We start from the raw sequence: 22,516 nt of genomic DNA on the forward strand, positions 1-22,516 counted from the left end.
AGGAGAGGAGCAAAGACTAGATTGACCAGAGCCCATGCAGCATTGGGTAGATTGGAGAGGATGTGTTCACAAGTTCAGTTTCAAGGGTCTCAGACGAAGCTCTGGCTCTTTGACATTTTGGTGGCTTCTGCATTGCTCTATGGAGCTGAGATTTGGGGACCTTCATTGGATCATCACGGGAGGACAGGTCACACCTATGGATGGGGGGACATGGAGAAACCACTAGTCTCTATGATCTCGCAGCTCATTAGAGCCAAGGCTTCAGTACCACGTGCCATTATCCGAGCAAAGCTAGCTGCCCCCCCACTAGTGCTTGAGGCGCTCACCAGATATGTCTCCTTCATACACCGCATGTGGGAACTTCCCAGAGACAGATATGCCCGCCTTGCACTTGAGTCCTCTCGACAGTTAGCCATGCAGGGAGATACAGCATGCTGGTATGGGGAGATGACATCATGGTTTCAGGCGCATGGGTTCAGCATAGACAGATTGCCCCCCCTTCTAGTACTCACTAGATGCACCCTCTCTGACTCTTACACAGTCCGAGATCACCAGGCTCATCCGTCAGGACCTGACTCAACTAGACACCAAGAGGACATGGATACAACCAGCACGGGAGCTGGGCACGAAGATGGCTTTCTACAAAGAGCATCTTCTCCAGCTTACGGAGGACGGTTTTGTGACGAGGCCCGGATACATGGACACCCACTTGTCTCATGAGATACTATATGCTATTGGCCAAATACGCAGATCTTCACACCAACTGGGGAGATACAGCAGAGTACCAGTAGAGGCCAGGATATGCCTCCTGTGTGACATGGAGCCTGAGACAGAGTTGCACTACACATGCCACTGCCCCGTCTACTACGAGATACGAGGCCGCTTCCACTGCTTGTTCAGAGATGGCTTTGGACCACTCTCCAGAGTCATGCGGTACGAGGATCAGAGATGCCACCTCACACCAGAGGCACACTGATCGAGCGACCGAGCTGGGGAGATCCAAACGCCCACGACTGCGGAGGACTACACAGCATCGACGGAGGCTGCATCAAAGGATTCGGATCACTTTGGCCCAACATGCACGACGCCCGGTCATACTATTTACCATGGAGGAGATTGATGTGATCCACTAGCGACCGATGCTGGATCTCTTGTGATTTAGCTATCCCAGCTAGCTGCTTAGTTCACACCTAGCAATTCAGATTAACCACATTGTAACTTTCTCGTCTCATAGGTCACTTTGGCTTTTTGAAGACATTTCATTTCGTCTCATAGGTCACTTTGGACCACTCTCCAGAGTCATGCGGTACGAGGATCAGAGATGCCACCTCACACCAGAGGCACACTGATCGACCGATCGAGCGACCGAGCTGGGGAGATCCAAACGCCCACGACTGCGGAGGACTACACAGCATCAACGGAGGCTGCATCAAAGGATTCGGATCACTTTGGCCCAACATGCACGACGCCCAGTCAGACTATTGACCATGGAGGAGATTGATGAGATCCACTAGCGACCGATGCTGGATCTCTTGTGATTTAGCTATCCCAGCTAGCTGCTCAGTTCACACCTAGCAATTCAGATTAACCACATTGTAACTTTCTCGTCTCATAGGTCACTTTGGCCTTTTGAAGACATTTCATTTCGTGATAATTCATTTCATTCCATTCTCTCTCTCTCTCTCTCTCTCTCTCTCTCTCTCTCTCTCTCTCTCTCTCTCTCTCTCTCTCTCTCTCTCTCTCTCTCTCTCACACACACACACACACACACACACACAAAAGAGGGTGATTTCAATACTTGAAAATCCCCTAGATACACCCAAATGGTGCCTATTATGAGAGCAAGTACATCATTGTTTACAAAAGCAAGCCCGTAGGGCATCAAAGGGAAAATTGAAAAACGAGATACAACTAGGCGCGTGGCCAAATGGTAAAGATGGAAGGCCAAGCTAAAAAACCTCTCCTAAAAAAAGTAAAACGCACCCTGGCAAGCTAAGCGGAGAGAGGATGACAGTAGCCTCTAGAGGATAGGCATTGTGACCATAAGCCTTTCCGCCACAGCAGTTCAAGAACCAGAGCTATCAAAAGCCACCAGCGGTGCAGATAATAGTGAGCAACAAATAGAAGCTCGATGTCGAGCAGAAACCCCACCACCTCGTAAAATCTGACAGCAAGAGGTAATGGAGTAACAAAAGGAAGAGAACAGTTGGTGACGAAGATGAGGGTGAAGACCACACTCAGAGTGGCTACATGGAATTGTAATGGATCTTTGCGCCCTGATGTAGGGGCCTTTGAGGATAGTTTCACAGGGAGAGACACCATTTTCTACTCTGAGACGCATCAAGCCCTGGGGCAGTCCATGCCCCATGTGAGCGGATACAAATGGGAGACAACTTGCAGACAGGAGACTCGATTAGAGCACAGAGGACGAGGTTCAGGAGGATGGCAGTCTTCTTCAGGGAGGAGCTACAGTCTCTGATACATATAGCACGGAGGGATGAGCATGCGAGGTACATGTGGGTGAGACTGAAGGCAAAGACAGGCAGATATCTCTACATCGCTATTTGCTATTTTCCTCCTAGTACGTCAGTATATGCATCACCTAGAGCACAGTCCCCCTTCTCTATTTTAGATGATGATATATGGGAGTTTTCCAGAGAAGGCGACATTATTATCTTGGGGGATTTCAATGCTAGGACCGCCCACCACCAGACAATATTCTATGATACCTCAGAGGAAATGGGCCTGTCTAGATTATCATAGGATGAGGAGCACACTGAGTATGGCAGATACTTGACTGATATGGGGACTGCACATGGATTGGCCATTTTGAATGGCCTACAGAGATTACCTGAAGCTGGTGGTTTTACATGCTTTCCACATCGGCATGGCGCTAGTACAATGGATTATGTTATGGCTCTGCAAGGACTCATTCCTTCCTTTCAGGATTTCTGGTGGGAAGTAGACCGGTTGGGGTAGCAATAAATCATGCTCTCTTGTCTTTCACTCTATCGTTCCAGTTCAACATAGCTCCATTGGGAGAGGCCTCCACACATACTCGGTAGACCTTCACGAGGGAGACGGATCACGTGTACACCGATGAGATATACAGGCAGCTATGCACTCAGGAGCTAGGACAACCACTAGATGACCTCATCCAGATTCTGACAGAGACGTTGCATGATGCAGCATCAGAGGCGTATCCCCACAGCCAGCCTACATGCAGACGATCTGGGAGCATGCCTCAGAACAGTTGGTATGATGAGGAGTGTACAGAGACGAGGATCAGATTACAGGGAGAGGTGCTCATGGGTACTACTACACATAGACAGTCACGGATTATCTTCCGCCGCCTAGTGCAACGAAAGAAGAGGGCTTACCTATCTCAATTAGAGCGTGATCTGTACCAGCTGTTTATGAGTCAGGACTCTAGTGAAGCATGGAGGCTTTTCAATGAGCACTCTCCACCGCCAGCCATCACTTTTACATAGACATGGGGGGAATATGCTACATCTCTCTATACAGCATCGGGGCAACCACCTTTGCCTGACCCTCCAAAGGCATGCCCGAAAACATGTACTTTCTTTACTGTTGAGAGGGTAAGGAAAGCCATTGACAAGATGAAGACAGGAAGAGCACAGGATCATGATGGTCTGGTAGCAGAGCACTTTATCCATGCCAGAGATATGCTTGCAGAGCCTCTTGCTATGATGTTTAATAGAGCCATGTATGAGACTTGGAGTATGTCCACTATTGTGCCTATCTTCAAGTCGGGAGATCCTATGCTTCCCCGGAATTATCGAACCATCATGGTTGGTCACACTCTGGCTAGGCTATATGCATCAATTCTTGAGCATGAGTTAAGTGGATGGGCAGAGAGAGAGAGGGCATACGGGCAACAGGACAGGCAGGGTTCAAGAGAGGTTTCTCCACTCTTGACCAGATTTTGACACTCAGAGACATTATTGAGGAGGGTAGACACCATGGCAGGAGGATATATTGTAGCTTTGTGGATTTCCGCAAAGCCTTTGATACAGTGCCATGAGCCAGACTCATACGCAGATTGCAAGACATGGGGGTGCCCACATAGCTGATCTGGCGGATCGTAGCTTTATACAAGACAATGGTAGGACAGGCACGCACTACTCAGGGCATGTCCAACATGGTTCACTCCACCATTGGGGTGAAGCAGGGTTGTCCCCTATCTCCGACTCTCTTTGGGATATATGTAGATGAATTTTCAGATTATGTACATACAAAGGGTGATAAAGGTGCTCAGCTTGCAGGGACATGGATTCCGTTGCTATTATATGCTGATGATATTGTGCTGATCTCCGATTCTCCAAAAGGGATGCAGCATCATTTGGATGCACTGCATGTATTTGCACGGGACAGTGGATTGTCTGTGAACCTTGGTAAGACCAAGTTAATGGTGTTTAACACCACGGCGCAGTGGGTAAGGAGGTCCGCCCCCACTTTTACATATGGTCGAAAGACTGTGGAGTAGGCAGATACATACACTTATCTTGGGGCGGTTTTCAGTGGTCCAGTATTTTCCCTGAGGCGTGCAGCAGATACGCGATTGACCAGAGCCTATGCAGCATTGGGGAGACTTGAGAGGATATGTTCGCAGGTTCGGTTCCAAGAACCTCGGACAAAGCTTTGGCTCTTTGACACTTTGGTACTTCGGCCATGCTGTATGGAGAAAAGATATAGGGACCCTTAGTTGATCATCATAGCAGAGCTGGCAGTACTGATGGATGGAGATATATGGAGAAGACATTGGTGTCTATGATTTCTCGGATGATTAGGGCCAAGGCCTCAGTACCCCATGACATTGTGGAGCTCGCTGCTCCTCCATCGGTAGTGGAGGCGCTCACTCGATCAGTTTCATTTATGCATAGCACTTGGGCTCTTCCTAGAGACAGATATGCTCGATTAGCACTAGAGTCTTCGCGACAGCTGGCACTGCAGGGAGATAGATCATTTTGGTCTGCAGAGATGGCATCTTTGTTTCAGTTACATGGCTTTAGTATGGACCGGCTACCCCCATTTCAATACTCTCTGGATGCACCCTCTGTCACGTTTGTGACTTAGTTACATTACATACTTACTCATTGATGCAAATATGCGAGGTGCCATGCCAAGCAGAACCCCTACGCTTGGATGGACACGACCCTTCGCCCAAGAGACGTGCCTCTTCACCAAAAGCCACACTCCTTCGACAACTGGTCACACCCCTTCGCTCTATGGGTGCGACTCTTCGCCCAATGGTTGCAACTCTTCGCGGAAAGGCTGTGTCTTTACGTCTAAAGTCATGTCTCTTCACCAGGAGATGTGTCTTTTCATTTGTGTCTCTTCGTCTCCTATATAAGGAGCCCTTGTATCACACTTTCAATCAATCAAACATCAATCAAACACAGAGTCTTCTGAGTCTTGTTTCTGAGTTCAATTCAATTTTTTTAAGTCTTAATCATGAGTTTAAGTACTTAATAAAGGATTAGTACTTAGAATCCTCACAGTGTTATAAGAGCAAATTTTATCCCGGGACCCGAAAGTTGTGAGCCTCTCACCCTCGTTACTACCCTCTCCCCCCCTTCCCAAAGTTGCATGGAAGCAGAAGAAAGGTGGTATACACACTTCTACACGAGCATGAGGTAACCCTTACCCTAAACTGTCTGTAATACATACATAATACAGATATACAGAGGGATGGCATACCCGATGTGTGTGCTGAAATTGGTGGAAGCCTCGCGATGCACCTCTTCACTGGCACCTCTTCATCGGGATTTGCCTCTTGGTAGCCATCCATGCCTCTTCTTGAGTGCTCGCACCTCTTGGCATATGACCTGCTGGCTGCCGTGCCTCTTCGCATGTCTCTTCCCTACACATACCCTTCAGCCAGGCGCCTCCTCACCAATCGCTGAAATCTTACGCTGGCAGCCTTTCATAAAAAAAAAGTCTACGCAAGCCCCTTATACAGCAGCACATGACGTTTTATTAAACCAGCTAATAGGCCAGTGCAACTTATTTTATTAAGCTCATTAAGGGCGCCCAACCTGGCCGGCCACTCCCATTAATTAAAAGGGCCATTTGAATGTACCTGTTCAATTAAACCAGTCAGCGATAGAAAAAAAAAACAATAGATGTCGCAAGGCTAGCGTTTGCAAATTCTTACGCTGACGATCACACCTAGGCACCTATTCGTATCTCTCATACATAGATGAAGTTCCGGAGGAGAGTTTGCCAGAGAACCCCCTTCCTCGAGGTTATTATTATTCACGACACTCCGCCGACGGACACAGAACCAGGAACAGATTCTGGAACCAATTCTCGAGCTGTAGTATATACCAATTCCAAGCCGGAATATATTGGTCGCGTGTTCATAGCGAGCTCCTAGTCCCGGATTACACACCTTTGTCGCCCGCTCCAGTGGAGACACCTCCCATCAACGAGGTCGAGATCTCTATGTCGACGTCCCAGAGAGAAGATGATCAACAAGCGCACATGTTTGCCTTCTCAAGGCCCAAATGGAAGCTATGCAACAGACTTTCTCAGCAAGTCTTGCTTCCATCAACAATTGCTTGGACCAGTTACAGATACAAAGCTTTGAACCGGCCAAATCGGAGGTTTTGCAGTCCAAATTTTCTCACCCAAAGCATGGTTTCTCAGAGACAACTAGACACAAAGTATCTTCGTGCGAGCAGCAAAAGTCTCAGCATGAATATTCTTGGAAATCCTACAGTTCTAAGCAACCAACTTCTTATCAGAACCATCAGCAACAAAAGCAGCAATATGAAGCCTCCAAATGATCATCAGCAATATCAAGATGTGCTTACTTAGTGGCACATATATTTGACCCTAGTCAAGTACTCAATCGTGAATGCCGCGACGATACACAAGTTCCCCCTCACGAGCCATGCCCTACATTTAAGTCTTTCTTATCTGATGGTGGTCAAGTCGAAGATTTATTGATCATTTCCTTGTGCAAGAGGATCCTTCAGAGGTCTAAGAGGCGACAGCTCCCTCAACCTCCTCCTTCTCAATTGGAAGCCTTAATACCCGCTGAGAAAGTTGAAGATTCAGAAGATTTTAATTCTTGTGTGACAACAGACAAACACATAAACCCTTCTATGGCCGTGATCCAAGCTAAAAAAGTAGCCTCATCACCACCCTTGCAGAACACAGTCTTTGTTTCTGAACAGATACCAAATGCAGTGGTGAATAATAATTTTTCAAAGTTGAAGACTCCATTCCTTGCCTTTAACGATGCAAAGGATAAATCAGATGCAGACTCTTGCAGCACGACTTCAGTCGCTGCAAATGAATCTTTGGACACAACTTGTTCTATTGATAAACCTTTACAGATGGATATACCTTCAAACACTACTCTGTCTCTGTCTACGACATCCCTTCAGGAGGATTTTACTGTTCCAGACAAACCAATGGAATACTTTACAGATTTCCAACCAGTGGTCATCACTCAACAGAAAACTCAAGTCAGTTTACCAATAATTTCACTCGAAGTAGATACAGAGTCAATCTTTTATTGGACAAAGCTCAAAGTTACAAAAGACTTTGACAAAGGCACTAATCAAGTTGCAGATGTGATACTCATACTTTTGACAAAGATGAGACAAGTTGCAGATATGATCAGTTTTCAGTTTGGCAAAATAGTCATGGTCAATAATAGTGCCATGACATGGGACTTAACAGATAGAGCTTTGGATGCAGAAGCACTACAACAATACATTTCCTTCTCCCGGAGTTTCCTAGGCTTTATTTAAAGAGGGAGTGAATGTCCCGTTTGTGACTTAGTTACATTACCTACTTACTCATTGATGCAGATATACGAAGTGCCATGCCAAGCAGAACCCCTACCTTTGGATGGACACGACCCTTCGCCCAAGAGACGTGCCTCTTCACCAAAAGCCACACTCCTTCGACGACTGGTCACACCCCTTCGCTCTACGGGTACAACTCTTCGCCCAATGGTTGCATCTCTTCGCCGAAAGGATGTTTCTTTACGTCTAAAGTCATGTCTCTTCACCAGGAGATGTGTCTTTTCATTCGTGTCTCTTTGTCTCCTATATAAGGAGCCCTTGTATCACACTTTCAATCAATCAAACACAGAGTCTTCTGAGTCTTGTTCCTGAGTTCAGTTCAAGTTTTTTAAGTCTTAATCATGAGTTTAAGTACTAATAAAGGATTAGTACCTAGAATCCTCACACCCTCCATCCCCCTCACAAGGGCAGAGATTACCAGGCTCATCAGATAGGATTTGATTCAGTTGGATACGAAGAGGACATGGATACAACCTACACATGAGCTAGGTACGAAGATGACTTTCTATAGACAGCATCTTCTCCAACTCACGGAGGATGGTTTTGTGATCAAACGAGGATACATGGATACTCATCTATCCCACGGGATACGATGTGCTATTGATGAGATACGCACATCCTCACATCAACTAGAGATCGAGACAGGTAGATTTAGAGGAGTACCCGCTGAGTCCAGGATTTGTCAGGTGTGCCAAATAGAGCCAGAGACAGAGCTACATTACATATGTCACTGCCCAGTATACTATGAGATATGAGGCCGCTTTCACTGTCTATTCAGAGAGGGTTTTGGGCCACTTTCTATAGTCATGAGATACCAGGATCAGAGATGCCTCAGATTATACTTACTGGAGATTCGCAAACACAGAGAAGACCTCTTGAAGAGGGGCACAATGAGAGAGATCCAGCGACAGCGGAAGGTCACAGATTCCTTTTAGTCACAGACAAAGGAGTTCGAGCAGCCCCCACAACATAACAACGCCAGAGGTACCAGAGGCATACTGCTTGATCGGACGATAGAGTTGGGGCGGTCTCGTCGCCCACAGATGAGAGGACCCTCTCGATATCGACGCAGACTGCGACAGAGGATCCATACCATACTAACGCGACATAGGAGCCGTCCCGGATACTGATGTATATGTATATGATGCCTCGACTGTCAAAGAGCTCCATTGTATCAGCTCACCCCTTTGTCTTCCCTTTGTATCAGCTTTCACCCCACCCCTACCCACTATTTTCTTTTCAGTTCTTTGTACTTTTTGTACCCAGACCTGGTATTAGATTCACCACATGTAACCTTTTGGTCTCATAGGTCATTTTGGCCTTTTGAAGACGTTAATATTACATCTCATCTCTCTCTCTCTCTCTCTCTCTCTCTCTCTCTCTCTCTCTCTCTCTCTCTCTCTCTCTTTTTTGGCGAGAAAAGGGGTTGTATTCTGTGTACAAAAGAGACCTCTCGACATGCTCAATGGCCTATCACCCAAAGGGAGTACAAAAGTAGGGTAACAATGTGTAGGCTATGTAAACATCAATGTGGTTTGTACAATGAGTGTAAAATGAACCATTGTGGGGGTGCATAAGGCCATGTGATATGGGCATGATCCTTACGGAAATGAACTGACGACCTTGCCCATGTGTGAAGAGAGACGCATTGACGCTGCTCCACTGCCCTATCCCACTGACTGCGAAGAGTATGCAACCAATTGGCTGTCAAAATGGTGGAAGTAGGGGAGGACTATGGCCCAAAATGTGGGCACATTGGTCCAAAGCACGATGCTGCATATCGTGGTGAAAACTCTCTTTGGCAGAAATCCAACTGGTGACCTGCATCTAGGATCATCTGTAGAGTGTCCCGTCTATATCCTAAGGAAGTAAACAGGAAGACCAGATCTATTTGCAAGCCTTGACAAAAGATGTGAGACCCCGAAAATTGCAAAAGCCATGCAACTGCCCCCCATTTCACGAATCCATCATGGATGCCCACTCTAATCAACAAACAACAAACTACCATCCACACTGGCTGCGCATATGGACAAACGCAGAAACAGTGCCTCAAAGATTCGGGCTCTGAAAAACATCTCTAACAAGTCGGATCACTGACTGCCGACCAAGTGCCAACAAGCAATCCCTCAAGTGCTATCATCCACATGAAAAAACATATCCTACGACGATCCGGGGGGTCTACATGCATGATCAAAATTGTCGCTCGAAAGCTGGGAGGATGCGCTCATCCTGCCATACCTCTGACTGGCGTGAACAATGAGGTGGGTGCCGGGTCCGGAAAAGAAGCCTCCTCCCAAGGGAGACAGTGTACTCAAAAAAGGCTAGAAGGGCTCCTTCAGCGCTCAACAAGGCCACTACCACTCACCAGGATCCAAGACCAAGTGAACAAGGGGCTTTCTCTCCCAAATCCACCAGTCTCCCAAGTGGTGCCTCCTCATTAGTGGAAACAAAGAGCCTACCACTCTAACAGGCTACCAATGGGCAGTAGTCAATTGTTGATCATGTGGAACCTCACCTTGAAACTCCAATCTGATGTGACGTCCATGATGGCCAGTCTCAGCAATGCTAAAGACTAGAATCCCCTGCTAAGCAACAATCGAGTCTCTCTCTCTCTCTCTCTCTCTCTCTCTCTCTCTCTCTCTCTCTCTCTCTCTCTCTCTCTCTCTCTCTCTCTCTCTCTCTCTCTCTCTCTGTGACGTCCATGATGGCCAGTCTCAGCAATGCTAAAGACTAGAATCCCCTGCTAAGCAACAATCGAGTCTCTCTCTCTCTCTCTCTCTCTCTCTCTCTCTCTCTCTCTCTCTCTCTCTCTCTCTCGCTCTCTCTCGCTCGCTCGCTCGCTCAGGTATACTGAGTGATCAAGCAACAAAGCTACGGATATCCAAGAGGCCAAGGATGAGGGAATGCCCCCATTGATGGAGGAGGTTGCAACATAGAATCATATCTATATTGGTGAGACACGGGAGATGCCCTGTCCAAACTCTCACCATGGAAGACATCGACACGATCATACACCGACCGATGAGCCATCTCCGGATTCTAATACACATATCCACCATTTTAATACCCACCTTTTATAGCTCTAGCAGTGTTTCTTGTTTAGTTAGTTTCTTTCTTTGTATCCAGACCTTGTATCAGATTCACCATGATGTAACTCTTTGGTCTCATAGGTCATTATGGCCTTTAGAAGATGTAACAGACTTGGACACTCCAAGTCAAGAATCAATCACGACAGCACCAAATAACCACTTCAAACAATTCACAGATCACAATAGATTTGCACTGGCCCGGCGGAGTTCCGTGCCTAGAGATATTGGCCCCAAAGACTGGCGCCCCTTTCGGTATTTCTTTTTGTATTAATCAATCATCAAAGTACAAGAGAGCGGTTAGGGTTTCACTCTCAGACTCTGCGTCCAGATGCTCTGAGAAGTGAGGCCCTCACCACTAATTTAAAGGTTACAAGGGATGCCCAAAAGCTTCAAATCAAAAGCAACTGCTCTCTCTCTCTCTCACAGAGAGTCAAAACTTGAAAGCAAAAGCATTCTCTCTCTCTTTCTCATTGCACTAGAGAAAAAGCAAGATTCGCATCGCTCATCATTTTTATTTTTATTTTAAAAAAAAAAATTAGTCTCCGCGATTTCCGAAAATTGGGGTTTCTGATAGAAATTAGGATTTGCGGGAATTATAGGGTTTCTGGCAGAAATTAGGGTTTCTGCTGTCCGCCACGTCATCACTTTGTGACATACCCTCCTCTTGAAAGCATTGTAATCAACCGCGATTACGCCTGCAAAACCGACAAAAGCCATAAACCGTCTTAGCAAACACTGACTGTTAGTACCTACGTACTAGGAACACACATCTAGCACATGTACAAAATCGACAGTCATATCACACGACATCACATGACATTCAACATTCATTCGGATCTTAAACCATGATTTATCGGCAATGTAGCTAGCAATCACATCTAGGTCCAATCGGGACCTCCTCGATGTCCGATTGACTAACCCCTATTGCAACCATGTCTATTCGAGATCAAGTAGACCAAAATGCTGCAGTCATTTCGTCTATCAGTTCCTGCACTCACAAGAAGTCAAGAACAAATCAGTATCATAATCAGGAATTCCATTTCACAAAGTCATCCAGCAGAATACTGTCAGCTCTCAGTATCCATGAAGCTCAAAGAGACATCAGTGACTTTAGTATCAAAATCAAGGCATCTGTTGACAAGGGAGCGGAGTAACTCCCCTCTTGTGCATCCCACTGCACCAAATCTTCGGCCAAGCTGAATTTCTGGGTTCCGTTTAGAGTAGACTATGCTAAACCAAAACATCGAGGTAAAGTTTCACAATCTGAGGAGTATCTGCTAGGTCCTCCTCATCCATCCACTTCGCATCAAATGCGGGAAAGTTCTTGAACTTAACCAAGAACCGCCTTCGGACTTTACCTTTCTTCGTATCGTTATGTGCCAAAATCTGTTCAGCAACAAGGATCTCCTCGTTTTCTTCCACTTCGGGTTGCTCATCAGGCTCCCCATCATCAGGCACATCACCCTTAACAAGTTTCAAGAGACTCACATGCAATGCATTGTGAATCCTCCAAGTATCTGGCAGTTTCAATCGGAAGGAGATATCATTTATCTTGTCAGTGATCTGGAAAGGTCCGTAGTATCGCATACTAAGCTTTGGAAAAAGCCTCTCCTTTCCCTTTTTCTTTCGTAGGCGTGCCTTCTCAAAGCGTAAGAGCACCCAATCATCCTCCTTCAATTTCAAGTCGCGACGATGGCGATCCGCTGCCTTTTTCTGTCGTTCTTGAGACTCCTGCAAAGTCTCGCGAACCTTGGCAAAAGCCGTATCCAAATCTCGCGAATATTCATCCGCTTCAAATATCTAATCTTTCGTGCTCAGGAAGGATGGAACCTTCGCAGCACTGTCAACAATCTCACATGGCGTCTTCCCCGTCGAAGAGTGTATCGTGTTACTGTAGGCAAATTCCACCAAAGGTAAGTTCTTTTCCCATTGAGTCTTCTGATCCGAGATACAAGACTTCAATAAATCTAAAATCACTGAATTGGCAATCTCAAATTGCCCGTCAGTCTCTGCAAGTGGAACGATGACGAGAACTGCAACCGCGTGCCAATGTTCTCCCAAATTGCCTTCCAAAACAAACTCATAAATCTGGGGTCTCTGTCGGAGACAATCGTCTCAGACGTGCCATGTAATCCGAAAATCATCGTGATCATTCTGTGTTCTCGGGAGATCAAAAAAGAAATCCATTTCAATACTTTTCCCGGGGCAGGTGGGTATGGGTAAAGGTTGTAACAATCCCTATGCCTTATGTCTGTCAAACGTGACCTTCTGGCATACTGCGCACAACTCTTCCACATCCTTTTTGAGTCTCGGCCAAAAGAAGTATCTCTCTACCCCCTTCATGGTGGTAGCAATGCCGCGATGACCCATAAAAGGTGGACAGTGGCATTCAGTTATAACCTTTTCCTCAACGGCTGTGTAACGCACAACATAGTCTTTCTCATCAAGTAGCCTTCCCGAAGGGAGTATCGAGCTGCTGTCTCCCCATCTCGTATCCGTGTGAAAAATATCTGCAAAATCTATATCTGTGGCATACCGATCGACCATATCCTCGAAGCTCCTATGATGTATCGCGGAAATAGCCAGAACCAACGGCTTCCGAGACAAAGCATTTGCCACCACATTCTTTTGTCCCTGCACATGGACAATCTGGAAGTGAAACTGTGACAAGATGTTCGCCCACCGCATCTGCTTTTCCGAAAGCTGCTTCTGTGACAAGAAGTAGCGCAAACTCTGATGGTCTGTAAAGACAGTAAAATCCGCTCCGAGTAGGTAATGCCGCCACTGAGTAAGAGCATGGATAACCACCAAAACCTCTTTCTCATAAATCTGTGTTGTTATCTCCGGCCTAGAGAACAATCGGCTCTCGTAAGCAATGACATGGCCTTCTTGCATCAAGACCGCACCCAGACTACGACCATAAGCATAACAAAATACTTCAAATGACTTCTGCAAGTCCGGCAAAGTCAAATCTGGTCCTGTAGTCAATTTCTCTTTCAATGTCTGAAAGGCAGTCACCTCTGTGGATCCCCACGAGAAAGAGACTCCTTTCTGTGTCAAGATATGCAAAGGGGAAGCAACCTCTGCAAACTTTTGTATGAACCGCCTGTAGTACGAACACAATCCCAAGAAGCTTCTAACTTCATGGACATTCCTCAAAGCGGGCCAATCACGGATAGTCTCTATCTTGACCGGGTCCATTTGCACTCCTGCTGTTGACACAATGTGTCCCAAAAAGTGCATCTCTAGTAGGAAAAATTCACTTTTCTTTGCATTAATCACTAACGTGTGATCTCGTAATGCCTGAAAGACTTGAAGCAAATGTCTCGGTGATCTGCCTCATTCTTGGAGAAAACAATGATGTCGTCAAAGAAAGTGCCAACAAATAGCCTGTACTCTTGAAAAATCATGTCCATCATCCGGTTAAATGTCGCAGGAGCATTCGTTAAGCCAAAAGGCATCACCAAAAACTCAAATAACCCAAAAGTCGTCCGAAAAGCTGTCTTGTAGACATCTCCTCGCACTATCCTGATCTGATGATATCCACTCTTCAAGTCAATCCTGTTAAAGTACGAGGATCCCTGCAATCTGTCAAGTATATCATCGATCCTAGGAATCGGAAATCTGTTCTTGATGGTGATTTCGTTGAGAGCGCTATAATCGATGCACATTCTCCAAGATCCGTCTTTCTTCAAAACCAACAACACTGGAGAGCAATACGGTGAAGTACTAGGCTGGACAAGACCCTTTTCCAAGAGGTCTTTCACTTGGTTCATAATCTCTTCATTCTATACTCGGCTCACACGGTAAGGTGGCCGGTTCGGTGGCGTGCTTCCAGGTATCAAATCAATGGTTTGATCTTCAGGCCCTCTAAAAGCAATCTACATGAGTGTGGAGAAAAATCTTAGCGTTCTTTTGTTCAGGTCAAAACATATTCAACCTTTATCCATCGTTCAGTTCTCTCCCAAAAGAATGAGTAAGAAACTCAAGTTCATCAAGTACAATCTCTAAGCCCTTCATTTATCAAAGTCGCTTTCTCGGCCCGGTAGTCAACCACGGCGTAGTTCTTGTGGTACCAAGGGATCCTGAGTAGAACGTCACTCGCGTGCCCTGAACACCCCTGTCATTGCAAACGAAGTTTGCCAATGCTCGGTGTAATGGCAACATCCCATCTGGGTGCCAGTCAAACTACCTCCGCCTGTGGCGTCTGTCTGTCGGACGTAATTCCAAATCGAGCCGCCAATTCCAAGTGAAAAGAAGTTGGCCTTGGCTCCTTCAAAAGAGCTTCCTGATCCTTCACTTTGCCCCAAAAAGCGGCATAGTTTGTACTTTCATTCATTTGATTCGGTGCAAGTCCCACGCCATGTGGTACCAGTTCTGCTTTTCTATCTGCCTTTTCTGCCACGTTCCTCAGCTGCTCTCGAACTCTCAGGCCTGTTGTCGTTCTTATCATTCTGTTCTTTCTGTGCCTTTATAGGGCACTTCGCGGAGATATGTCCATGTTCCCCGCATCCAAAACACTTTCCCTCTCTAATGAAGCGAGCTTTCTCCTGAGGAGTAAGCTTGGGTCGTGCATCCTTCTTCTTTGGGTTTCTCTTTTTCCTTCTACTTTCATTCCCAGAAGTCTGTTCGGCTCGTTGTGTCATGGCCTCATCTGTGGGGTAGGTCAGACTACCAGAGTGAATGGCAAAGCCCCGCTTCGCATGACTCATCAACTCCTGAATAGAAGCTTACTTTTGTTCCAAGCAGTGATCTCGGATCTCTGTAGATAGACCCAAGGTAAACCGCTCAATCTATTCTCTGAACGAGATATTCTTGAATGAAGAGGCGGGTAGAAAAGAGCTCCAGAATCTTTCACAATAAGCATTGATTGTATCCTTCTTGGTCATCCGAAGATGGTTCCAAGCACCTCGTATATCTCGTTCATATTCTTCCGTCAACCAAGAAGAAATAAAAAGCTTCTTGAATTTCATCCATTTAACTGGCGCAGTCTTATTTAAAAGAAGCGTGGACCACCAAGTACGAGCATTCCCCTTAGAGTAAGAGGCAGCTCTCCGAATCTTGGAGTGCTCTGAATAGCGTCCTCCCACGAAAGCGATGTCAAACTGCTGTATAAAAGACAAAGCCTTCGAAGCATCTGAGTATTCTGAAAAAGTATCAAACTTGATCGAGTGGCCACCTTCCTTAAACTCTCGGACTTTCTTGCTTTTATCTTCGAGAAAGTCATACTGGTTAGGTTTGTAAAAATTCTTCTTGTTCGCATAAAAGTTTCCGTCATCGGAATCTGAGCTGTCTGTAGACGAGTCCTCAGTAGAACTGTCAGTCTCTGGGCGAGATGTAGCCTTCTTTGCCTTTTTCTTGCCCTTTCCGAAGCTTTGTTTCTTGCTTCGCTTTTTACCTTTTCTGTCTTCTTCGCTCGAATCTGAAGAGCTAGAAGAACTGTCAGAAGAAGAAGAAGAAGAAGAAGAATTGGGTACTCCTTCAAATCGAACACGCTTCTTCTGTTTCTTTGCCTTGTCAAAAGTCGACTGACGACCCAAATATCCTAGGAAGTCAGTGCTTTTCTTCTGCTTTTTGCCATGCTTTTTGGCTTTCTTTTGCGCGTCAAAAAGCTGAGCAATCTGTGCATCAACCACCTCTTCTAATTCCTTCTCTGAATATTTCTTGTGAGCAAAAGGTTTCTTGAGAGTAGGTGCACTAGTTTTCTGCCCCACTGCTCATGCACTTCTTGAAAAGAAGTCTCGCTCATATATTTTGCAAATTTTGGGTCCTTCGCAAAATTGAGCATCATCTTCATTGCATCGCCGATCAATTGACGACGCTTCATCTCTCTTTGCTCCGCCTGAGTAGGCCGAGGCGGACCATACTCTGTTTGAATCTTCGTTGTGATCCCAGCCCGCATCTCCAGATGCAGAGGGAGTCGACTGATCATTGCCTGAATCCATAGGTGCCGCGGAAAAAAATTGGGGATCGGATTTCCCGTAGAAGAGAAATCGGTCGTGCTCTGATACCACTGTAACAGACTTGGACACTCCAAGTCAAGAATCAATCACAATAGCACCAAATAACCACTTCAAACAATTCACAGATCACAATAGATTTGCACTGGCCCGACGGAGTTCCGTGCCTAGAGATATTGGCCCCAAAGACTGGCGCCCTTTTCGGTATTTCTTTTTGTATTAATCAATCATCAAAGTACAAGAGAGCGGTTAGGGTTTCACTCTCAGACTCTGCGTCCAGATGCTCTGAGAAGTGAGGCCCTCACCACTAATTTAAAGGTTACAAGGGATGCCCAAAAGCAGAGCCCCAAAAGCTTCAAATCAAAAGCAATTGCTCTCTCTCTCTCTCACAGAGAGTCAAAACTTGAAAGCAAAAGCATTCTCTCTCTTTCTCATTGCACTAGAGAAAAAGCAAGATTCGCGTCACTCATCATTAAATTTTAAAAATAATAATAATAATAATAATTAGCCTCCGCGATTTTCGAAAATTAGGGTTTCTTCTGTCTGCCACGTCATCACTTTGTGACAGATAACACTTCATATCTGTGTGTGTGCGCACGCGCGCAAAAGAGACCTCTAGAGATGCTCAGTGGCCTTAGAGAAGAAGTACAAAAGCGAGGGAACAATGTGTAGGCTATGTAAACGTCAAGGTGGTGTGTAAAATGAACACTAGGGAGATGCATAATGCCATGTGGTGTGGCATGGTCTCGCCTAAAAAGAGTTGACGATCTCGCCCATGTGTGAAGAAAGTGCATCGACATTGCTCCACTACCTTGGAGAAGGAGGCTGAGGAATCCCGGTGACTACGAAGAGTATGCAGCAGCTCAATCCAAATGGCTGTAAAAATGGTGGATGTAGGGGAGTCCAAAGAGTGATGCTACATATTCATAGTGAAATTTGTGTCTTGCTGGCAAAAACCCAAGCGGTGACCTGCACCTGGGATCATTTGTAGAGTGTCCGGTCTGAAGTAAGCATGAAGACCGGATCTATCGGCAGGCCCTGAAAAAAGGTGTGTGACCCCAAAAATTGCAAAAGCCATGCAACTACCCCCCACGTCACGAATTTATCATCGATGCCCACTCTAATCAACAAACAACAAATTGTCATCCACACTTGCTGTGCATATGGGCAAACCCAGAAACAGTGCCTCAGGGACTCATGCTCTAAAGTACATCTCTAAAAAGTCAAATCATGACTTGTGACTGCAACCCAAGTGCCAACAAGCAATCCTGTGTGTGCTATCATCATCCACATAAAAAAACATATCCTATGGCTGATCTTGAGGGTCCAGATGCATTACGAAAACTGTCGCTGGAAAGCAGGAGGATGCAATGATTCTACCATACCTCTGACTGGCGTGGACAATGAGGTGGGTATTGGGTCCACAAAAGAAGCCTCCTCCCAAGGGATACGGTGTACTCAAAAAAGTATAGAGGAGCTCCATCATCGCACAACAAAGGCCACTGCCACTCACCAGGATCTCAATCCAACTAAACAAGGGGCTTTGCCTTCCAAATCCACGATCTCCAAAGTGGTGCCTGTCACAAAGTGATCACATGGCATGACCTGAAGGACAAATTCCCAAACTAAATAATGGGATCACATTGGGCAGTTCACTTGAGATTCCAAAACTCTAACACCCTCTTTGGAGCTCATAGTGGACATAAATAGTGAGACCAAGTCGATGAAAAAGCTACCATGGACACCCCAGCAAAGGATCCTTTCCACTAGATACACCTTGGATTTGCTACTCTCAATTTTGTTCCTTAGAAGAATGTCATCTTGAGCATCGGTTGCCTTGTAGAAAATTGAACTATAGACCAAACTACATCCAAGAGTCCCCATTCGTGAACTGTGAACACATCACGTCCAAAAATTTCTAGACAATGAACTTTGAAACACATCCTGTCCATAATCCGACCAACAACGACGGATTGGTGCACTCATCCATAGTGTTTTAGATACGTCTAATTGGTTCCCTACCAAATGCATGTGTGTTGAACTCCGACCCATGGGTTAAAACACTTGTAACTTGAACTCCAACACAAGGGTCCAAATTAATTATACGGAGCACTTCTTGCCCCTCTCTACCACGCACAAGCTTGTCTCTGCCACGATACCAAATTTCAGCCTAACCATCAAGTCCACCAAACATAGTATTGACATAAACGCGATGACAACCCCACTAACGACATTAGTCTTTACAAAACATGACAGCTAAAGAGAAAGCTATCTTATCTATTAAGAGGAGGTTAATGCTGCTTCCTTGACTAGAATCCTAACGAGGATAAAGTATGTTAAGAAGCCTCTCAAACTTCAGATGGAGAGTCTATAGAGAAAGCATGGTAAGAAGCCTCTCAAACTTCAGATGGAGAGTCTATAGGTAAAGCTTACGCATTGCAAAAATAAAGCAATACTCACACCAAGGATATACACTAGTCCCTGCCTTTGGATGATTTTTCGACTACGATCAAAAGGGGATATATTATTGAAGTACGTGTATCCAATAAAGGTTAGTAAAAAGCTCAAAATGGATCAGAAGCTGAAGTGAGGGTGTCTGATACGGTAAGAAAGACCATCAAAAGCTCATGAAATCAGTCAATGACATGCGAGGAAATTAGAAGAAAAGCTTGAGTACAAGGCAGGCCAAATTCACCTGAGCAGGGGTGAGAAGCACTCGACATGGGGAAAGAAATTGCTGCCCCCGCTGACCTCCACTTTTAGAATTCACGAGCACTAGAGTGGGTAACTTGGGAGGGTTTATGTGTGGATCGCGCAACATTTTAGCAGATAAACAGTCGGAGCTTTGTTGCATGGAGACTTGCATGATGTATTCTGGAATGCGCATGTTGTAAATGATATGCTCTGTGTCGTCTTCCATAGCTGAAAGGATGCAGTGATGAGAGTCTCAAACAGACCAAAATGTCGGAACAATTGAAGGGAATTAAGCAGAAAACGAAGGTTGCTTTTGCAACAGAATGAGAAGGTCCAGCGTTGCAAGAGCAGAAAATGAGTGGTGGAGCGAAGCAAATGGTTGTACAACCTTGTCGAGCTGCAGGTAGCAGGGGCGAAGGGCCCTATAGAGCAGCAGCTAAACGTAGAAGAGACGAGCCGGCTTCATGGCAGCTGCTGGGATTCGTGAAAAGACGGTATTCTTGAGTGCTTCGGACGTCCAGTGTTCTTGAGAAAGAAAAGAGGCTGCTAGGCTTGCTGTCGCTAGTCGCCATACAGTAACCACCTTCCTCCAGTGCATTCGACGCTAGCGCCTACAAAGAGGACGTTGTCAAAATTCCAACTCTCTTTTTGACGGCAGGATTAAAAGTACACAACAAAGAAAATTCGCACCTTCTCATTGATCTTTTACACTAAGACCAATAACGGATCTCTCAAGGGGTGTTGGCCTAGTACCCACTATTGGTTCAATCTCTGAGTTATAGAATTGGGTGAGTGGGAGCAATCCCATAAGAGTAGTCGGAATGGAGCGTTAAATGGTTTTTTTGGCTTGTCCAAAGGGCAAAAGCTATAGAGATGCCTTCTTTTTTTTTTTGACTAAAATAGAAACAAGGTTGAGTTGAATTTCAAGCATTTTTTGATAGATCAAAACTGTTGATTGGTTGAAATAAGATAGTGGCCACTCGTTTAAATGAAGAGTGTGTAAATCTAATGATGGACATGTCTTGAGTTTTCAAATATGAAGTGAATGCTCATTTACCAAGGAAAGGATTTTGAGCTGCCTTTGAAAGCATGAAACGTTGAAAGCCTTGGAAGTTAAATGATAAAGACTTAGCATAAAACGTTATACCCACCTACTGAGTGGCTCCACAAATCCCAAGAGTCACCTTTTCATTTTGAGAAGTTCTTTCACCGGTTGAAACTTCAGGTTATAGACAAAGTTTTCATTTATAAGATGGGACACACCTATTGTAGGCGTCGTCGATGATAGAGATCAGGACAAAGCCGCCCTTAGGGGTGCTCCCGCATCAAGGCGGCACTTCGGGAGAGGGTACTCCGACTAAGCGGCCCTGCTTCAAGCGCTCTTCCTCTCACATGAACCTTCTTTTTGGAACCAAGGCTGGGCGGCGGCCTTTTCCTGCTCCTGCAGGGGTTAATGCACGCCATGTCGGGTGTGGCTCGGGGAGGTCTACTTTCAGTCGTGACTATGTTGGCATTGATGGGATGGCGGATCTGGTTGGTTCAGGTCCTGTAGTGCAAGAGAACACCCTTGCAAAGGGGCTTGGCTCCCCTTGAAAAGCCTGGATGGAGTTGGAGTACTGGCAATGCTTCACATGGTTCGTTGTCTATTTTTGGTGGTGGTTTCTTGATGCAGCGTGGTAGGTTATAATCCTCATCAAATCTGATTCTCTATGGCTTTATGTACGGACTTGACATGTCAGGTGATGGTTTCCCTTGCCGTGCTGGCGGTTCGACTGTTTTGCTTCCTTTGGACACACCGATGGGCGGTGGCAAAGCCCTGTGGTGTAGTGGCATCCAAGGATCTCCTCGTTTGTATGTTTTGGCTATGTTTTCCTGTGTATGGGTTGGAGGGGTCCCTGTATAACACTCTCCTCGGCTATAGTATTGGTTGTATTTAGGTTTGGGGGTTCCCTGTAAAACCCCTAGAAAAGTTTCAATACTGCTTGGAACATTTTCTTTTTGTGTTATGTTAGGTATGGTGCCAGCCATGACTTGGTTGAGCATGGTCAGGGATGGATATATATAAAAATTTTGGATGACTTTAGTACAATACACTCAAATATTGTGAGTTCTATATATTAAAATTTAAAACAAGTGAAAGGGTCACAACTGCTTTCAAAAACAATAAGAAACTGATAAAATTGTTCGATTGAATTAAACTGGTATCAGTGCTTGGGAAAGGATTGCCTCAGCTTAGTCTTGAGCCGTTTGAAAATCGAGACTAACTAGCTGCAAACCATGGTAAACAAAAGAAAATCCGATGGAATATGTAAGAAAGTCGTCCGAAAATTTTGCAAATCTCAAAATTTATGCTAGTATTTCCGGTTTTCTTTTTTGTGAGGAGGAAACTTGACCAGCAGCCGCTTAATAAAAGAGACTTTCTCGAACGTTAACACTGACTAGAATCAAGCTATAGAATGCAAGGAATGTAAAGCCGTGTGAAGTTGTGAAATGAAGGTGAAATAAAAAGAGCTAGTTAATATGTGTGTGTGTATAGAATTTATTAGAACTATGCAAGGTGAAGCTTCACTTTAGCATTCTAAAACAATAGAATGCAAAAAAAAACATATATGTGTATGAATGTGTGTGTAAAATTTACTAAAACTATGAAAGGTGAAGCTTCACTTTAGCATTATAAAACAATAAAATGCAAGAAAAGTAAAGACATGTCAGATATGAAATGAAAGGTAAGTCTCCATCGTGGAGTGAAAACAATGAAAGTCTCCCTTACCCAACACAACAACACTAAGGGTTTCTTTTAGAAAGCCAAAAAAAGATGGCCATTTTTGTTAGTTCAAACTTAAAGGAAAAGGTCTATCCTTTAGAGCTTTAATCTCTAGAGATTTTTTATTTTTATTTTTTAAGATTTTAAAGCTAAGTTTAGAACTTA

The 22,516-nt window shown here is 45.2% G+C and overlaps 1 protein-coding gene across 3 annotated transcripts in view; it reads right to left on the reverse strand.

The window, feature by feature from the left end:
- LOC147454245 (diacylglycerol kinase 5-like) overlaps positions 1 to 20,193 on the reverse strand; it is a 63,474-nt gene extending 43,281 nt beyond the window's left edge. The window contains exons 1-2 of one of the 3 annotated variants that reach the window (XM_086516249.1): positions 19,976 to 20,193; positions 19,589 to 19,815 (exon numbers count right to left, since the gene is read on the reverse strand). In XM_086516249.1, the coding sequence (XP_086372375.1) occupies positions 19,589 to 19,813 (225 nt within the window). In that variant the 5' untranslated portion in view covers positions 19,814 to 19,815; positions 19,976 to 20,193. Of the gene's footprint in view, positions 1 to 19,588 lie in introns of all 3 variants that reach the window. The other 2 variants (XM_086516248.1, XM_086516251.1) reach the window with 2 other exon arrangements.
- Between the last annotated feature and the right edge of the window lie 2,323 nt (positions 20,194 to 22,516).

This window comes from Adiantum capillus-veneris, chromosome 7, assembly GCF_014529385.1.
Source record: "Adiantum capillus-veneris isolate H3 chromosome 7, ASM1452938v2, whole genome shotgun sequence".
Taxonomy (NCBI): domain Eukaryota; kingdom Viridiplantae; phylum Streptophyta; class Polypodiopsida; order Polypodiales; family Pteridaceae; genus Adiantum; species Adiantum capillus-veneris.